Source organism: Lolium rigidum, chromosome 1, assembly GCF_022539505.1.
Source record: "Lolium rigidum isolate FL_2022 chromosome 1, APGP_CSIRO_Lrig_0.1, whole genome shotgun sequence".
Classification (NCBI taxonomy): domain Eukaryota; kingdom Viridiplantae; phylum Streptophyta; class Magnoliopsida; order Poales; family Poaceae; genus Lolium; species Lolium rigidum.
Window position 1 is genome coordinate 29731308 of NC_061508.1, and position 5978 is coordinate 29737285.

The 5978-nt window shown below is 46.8% G+C and overlaps 1 protein-coding gene across 1 annotated transcript; it reads left to right on the top strand.

Moving 5' to 3' along the window:
- The first annotated feature begins 3574 nt into the window (after nucleotides 1-3574).
- LOC124670382 (putative UPF0481 protein At3g02645) lies at nucleotides 3575-5456 on the top strand. The gene has a single exon (XM_047206896.1). The coding sequence runs from the start codon at nucleotides 3575-3577 to the stop codon at nucleotides 5327-5329; it is 1755 nt and encodes a 584-aa protein (XP_047062852.1). The 3' UTR covers nucleotides 5330-5456.
- The last annotated feature ends 522 nt before the right edge of the window (nucleotides 5457-5978 follow it).

Below are 5978 nucleotides of genomic sequence, written 5' to 3' on the forward strand. Positions count from 1 at the left end.
ATGCTATTCTTCCTACACCATTGTCCTTAATCTGTGTTTAGATATCAAATTTAAGACCAAATCAGATGGTTTCAAATAACAAAAAAACTTGCGCTGCCAAATGAATAAGCTAATATTTACCAGATATCAGATTAAAACCAACTAGATGTTGCTTTGCATGAGATAAGAATTTTAGATATTCAGATTTAGAGTAGGGCATGAATATAACTGTAGTGTCAAGTTTTTTCATATAAAGTAAACTGGCATTAAGAATGACTAGATGTCAGGTTCAAAGCACCTTCGCAGTTGCTTCAAGACAAGCATATCAAATAGGCAGAAACATAGTAAAGCGTGAATGGCATAGCTATGGCAGGGTTTAAAGTGTTAATCTCTGGTAGAAGGAACAATACATACATGTTATAGATACTAACAGAAGTAAACTTCCAAAATTACGAACCAAGAACTCACATTTCAACATTCCCTGGTGTTGTTAATGTTGGATGTTCTAATAAGCGGTTCGCATGATCAATCCCTAGGGAAAATAACATTGACAAGTTAGGATTTTAAGATTAATCTATGGCAGAAGGAACGATGCATACATGTTATAGATAATAACATAAGTAAACAGCCAAAATTACCAACCAAGAACTAAGATTTCAACCTTCCCTAGTGTCACCGCTGTTAATGTTGGATGTTCTAATAAGCGGTTCGCATGATCAATCACTAGGAAAAATAACATTGACAAGTTAGTCTACGATAATACAAAGACCAGACATGCACGTAACAATAACTATACAAGCTGTACGACAAGAGCATTTATGAAAAAATAGCTATAAGCTAGTGACGTGGTATGAGAGCAAGCAGATTGCAAATACACATAGCATGATTATAAAAGAAGTGTGACAATAGCACGCAGGAGAAAGCAGCTAGCAGCTAGCGGTGAGCTAATGATGTGGTATAAGAGAAACTAGATTGGAAATTCCCATAGCATGACTATAAAGCAGTGTGACAATAGCAGATAGTAAAAAAATAGCTAGCAACAAAAGTTCATTATTTTTCGGTGTTGTACCAGAGGTTCTAGAAGGTTCCGGAGGGTACCATAGTGGGACCCACCTATACCGGACGACCAACATGGACCGGAGGGGGTCTCATAGGCCCACATGGGCCAAGCACATCAGCCCCCCAAGGCCCATGCGGCTGGATCAAGTGGATAAGTTCAAATCACTTGAAAATAGGGAGTTATCTTGGGGGAAAATCCCCCCTTTTTGGCCAATCCTAGGGCTTGGAGGAGGAGCCAAGGCATCCCCCCATGCCTATATAAGAGAGAAGGGAGGGATGGGGCACATGACTCCTTTCTCCACTACCCTAGTCGTCTCTCTCCCTCCTTCCTGCGAAGGCTTGGTGAAACCCTCCAAGAATTCTCCTCTACCACCACCACCATGTCGTCGTGCAGCTGGGATTCCGAGGGGGTCTACTACATCCGCTGCTCGCTGAAAAGGGGAGAGGAACATCTACATCGACTTCATACGTGTGACTGAGTACGGAAGTGCTGCCCAATCACAGAACTGTACCGAAAGGAACCTCTTCATCAACCACGAGATCTGATCTCGTTAAGGCTTTGGATCTTCGAGGGTTAGTTTCTCTTCTATCTCGTTTCCTGATATCATAGATTATATCTTGGATTTTCCATTGATTGGATCGTGTTTATTCGTTCTTGCGGTCGATTTTTTTTGTTTTCTATGCTACGAACCCTACAGTGATCACTAAACAAAATGAGGGATGTTTTTTGAGTGGGATTTCCTTTTATTTTTTGAATCTTGAATTAAAATATGAACTGAAAAACATTACGAACATAGTGATGGCTCCCAAGTGTAGAAGATCACTTGTAATACTTTTCAATAAGAAAGGTTGTCGAACCCACGAGGAGCTGAAGGTATTGGTTAGTAAGTTTGACAAGTAAAAATTAAAAGGGTGCTGTGGTTTTGGTGTTTTGGGTGTGTTGTTCGCAATAAAATAAAATGCAGAATGTAAATAGCAAAAAACAAATGCTCTTAATGAGAGAAAGCCCAATACACTATGCAGCAAGATGACAAACTCAAATGTGTGTGTGTGCGCGCGCGCTTGTGTGCGTGCGTGTGTGTGTGTGTTGCGTGTGTGTGTGTGTTTGAAGTTATATGTGACAAGTGTTTCCAAGGGCGGCATGGATTTACTTAGCATTTAGATTTCTATACAACATGGTGAATATCTTGTCAAGTTTCAGTCCCTTAGGGCGGAGCCTAAATTTGGTGCATCCATAGATATGAGCAAATACACCCCTTATGATGGATTATAGAGCCATTTTTTAATGAGTAAGTATAGCAATTATTAAGATATAAATATCCCACCATAACAGTTAGTTCATTGGTCCCTGACATAAACCCCTCTAATGCAACTCCAAGTATTGGAAAACAGTTTCTGTCATTCCGTCCCCTCCAACCCTCATCATTACATCAAAGTGCAGCCCTATGAGCCCATATATGCGAAATAATATGTAGTCGATGTTGACATAAAACCATCATAGAACCACATAAAAGATTAAGAAAAACATGACCAAAGTCCCATTGCCTATTATATGGAAATCATAGCTAATTCATCCTACGCCTTCAGGAACATGGCAATCTACTCACAAGTGATAAAAATAGTATGGATTAGAGGCATATAAATTACAACACAATCTGAAACTATAATCTCTCCACCAAATAAAGACAAGTTGCCAATCACAATAATGCAAATAACACTTAAACATTATGTGGGGTTCATCAATCACAAATTATGAGGGGAACAAGGTGGATCTTGGAGATAGAGATGGTGTTGATGGAGAGGCCTCCCCCCACGCCAAGGAGGAGTGGTGATGGTGATGACGTTGATTTCCTCCTCATCGGAGGCCCCGGTACTGCAGAATCCGTCCTTGCCCGAAGTAGGAGAGGACTTTCGCCTCCGCAGTCGTCTCTGTATAAGGAGTTAAGAACTGAAACATGTAGCGGGACTATTTCTTTTTAGCTTCTTCTTTTGTTTAGTTGTGTGTATCCCCATCAGCATATTGTGATTTGTGATGTTGTAGAGGCTGAATTTCATTGGTATTTTCGCAACGTCAATATATTTTCTTTTTCAAAAAATTAGATAAACTTAATAATAATAATAACATATTTTGTTGTCTATGGCCCAAGGTCCTTGCATTTGAAGTTTTAGAACGGGAGGTCAGCAATGTCCAATGATCAAGTGAGAGACAGCAAGGTACTAATATGTCAATTTCGTTCGCGAAAAGGTAAACTACAATTACTGGGAGTTGGACAAGGACATCGGCCGAATCGTCGCCGTTGTTCATTAATTTCCACGTTCTTATCGGCATCTCTATAATTAGATTACACAGCACAAATTATTAGAAGTGTCTATCGATGACTATTCACCACCATTATTGGTGTTGGTGAGCAGAGCTTAACAACGAAACGACCAGCTGCTCTTAACGTAGCGAGCAGTGGCAGACTGGCAGTAGCGTCCGGCTGTGGGCACGAGCCACATAATATAGTACATACCGAGCGAGAGCAGAAATCAGTTAATGGCGGCTAGCTCCGATCCCGAGGGCAGCGGCAGCGGGCACCGGCGCGGGACGCCGCTGGTTTTCGATGAGCTCCGGTGGGTAGTGCAGATCCGTGACTCCCTGACGGAGGACGCCGACGACGAAGACGACAACGGCATCCCGGTCTCCGTGTTCAACGTGCCGAAGCAGCTGCAGGTGCACAAGCCGGAGGCGTACGTGCCTCAGTTCATCGCCCTCGGCCCCTACCACCATTGGCGCCCGGAGCTGTACGAGATGGAGCGCTACAAGCTGGCCGCAGCCCGCCGCGCACAACGCCGCCTCTGCCCCGCCGGTCTTAAGCTCGACGCCCTCGTCACCCAGTTCGCCCGCCTCGAGCGCAAGGTCCGCGCATACTACCACCGCTACCTTGACTTCAGCGGCGAGACGCTCTCCTGGATGATGGTCGTCGATGGCGCCTTCCTCCTCGAGTTCTTGCAGATCTACGCCGCCGCAGACGGAGGGCAGCGAGGAGGTGGAGGCAAGCCGGCGCTGGGGAGGGTATCGTCGAGGATGGTGCATCTCGTGGACTTCGCCGGGAGGAAGTCGGCGCACGGCCTCATCCTCCGGGACATGTTCATGCTCGAGAACCAGATACCGCTCTTCCTCCTCCGCAAGATCCTCGAGCCTCAGTGCGCATCGGCAGAGGAAGCTAGCGAGCTGCTCACGAGCATGGTTACCGGGCTCATGAAGGAGCTCTGCCCGTTCAAAATGATGGATGGTGACTTCCCGGCGGTCGACGTCGCCAAGCACGCGCACCTGCTCGAGCTGCTCTACTTTCTGCTCGTGCCCAAGCCGCCGGCCGAGGACACCACGTGGGAGGCCCACGACCACGACGAGAGCTACGACATCGAGGAGCAGCCATCGGCCGGCGGCGAGAAGAAGACGTCCGGCGGCGGATCCGATTATGTGGCGCAGCTGTTCGCCGCCATGTGGGGCATGGCGTCCAAGCTTGGGAGTGGCCCGCTGGACTACGTGATGAAGCCGATCGCGTTCGCGGTGAAGGCGCCGTGGAAGATGCTCACTGTTGTTCCCGGCATTTCGGGGATAAAGCACCCCGTCGAGTCATACTTCGTATCCGGCACCGACGGCCGCTACTCAATGTCGTCGTCCACTGCGGGACATTTGAGCCGGCCGCCGCTGATCGAGGAGATCATGGTCCCGTCGGTGTCCGAGCTCGTCAACGCTGGCATAGAGATCGCAGCAACCACAGGCGACCTCTCAACCATCTGCTTCGACTGCAAGACGGCGACACTCCACCTCCCGGCGGTGACCGTCGACAGCAACACGGAGGTGATGGTCCGAAACCTTGTCGCCTACGAGTCGTCGGCGGCATCCGGCCCGTTGGTGCTCACCAGGTACACGGAGCTGATGAACGGCATAATCGACGCCGATGAAGACGTGGCGCTGCTGCGCCAGCGCGGTGTGCTGCTAAATCGGATGAAGAGCGACGGCGAGGTGACAAAACTGTGGAACGGCATGAGCCGATCGGTGCGGCTGACGAAGGTACCTGCCATGGACAAGGCGGTGGAGGAGGTGAACCGGTACTACAACGGCCGGTGGCGCGTGAAGACGAAGCGGTTCATGAGGAAGTACGTGTTCAGCTCATGGCAGCTGCTCACATTCCTCGCCGCCATCATGATGCTGATGCTCACCACGCTCCAGGCCTTCTGCTCCGTCTACACCTGCTCCCGGTGGTTCGGCGCCGTCACCGTCACGGCGGCGACGGGAGGATGATTTAATTAATTCTTGCGTGCTCTGCATGCGTTTCTTGCCTTGCTGGATCAGGCTACGCGACATTGATTTGCATGAGTATGATTTGGCTGCGAGTGGATTGAGTATTATTTTGTGGATTCTGGTCATACTTGTGGTTATATGAGATTCTGCCATTGGTTTGGCAACATGCTTCTGGTTATCGTGAAAATAAGGGTCAGCTCGACCGAAAACTAGCTTCCTTCATTCCGGTATGTAAGGCCACTTAATTTTGTCTTAAGTTAAACTCTTTTATTTTTGACCTTGTTCGTAGAAAAAATATCAATATGTACAATACCTAATAAATATATACATCACGATACATCTAATGATATTGATTTGGTTTTACAAATGTTGATATCTCCCTATAATCTTACTCAATCCTAAAACAGTGTGACTTAGTAATAGATCAAATGGCTTACATATCAGGATGGAGGATTAGCGCGCATAACCATTAGATTCCTCAGCACTTTCTCCATCCCATAAAGGTTATCTGCGATTTGTTAAAATATGGATGTATCTAGACACTAAATAGTATCTAGATACATCCAAATTTTGAGAAATATCAGAGAACCTTCATAAGACGGAGGGAGTAATTTGTATTAATAATGCTCAGATGAAAGCCCTCACAAGA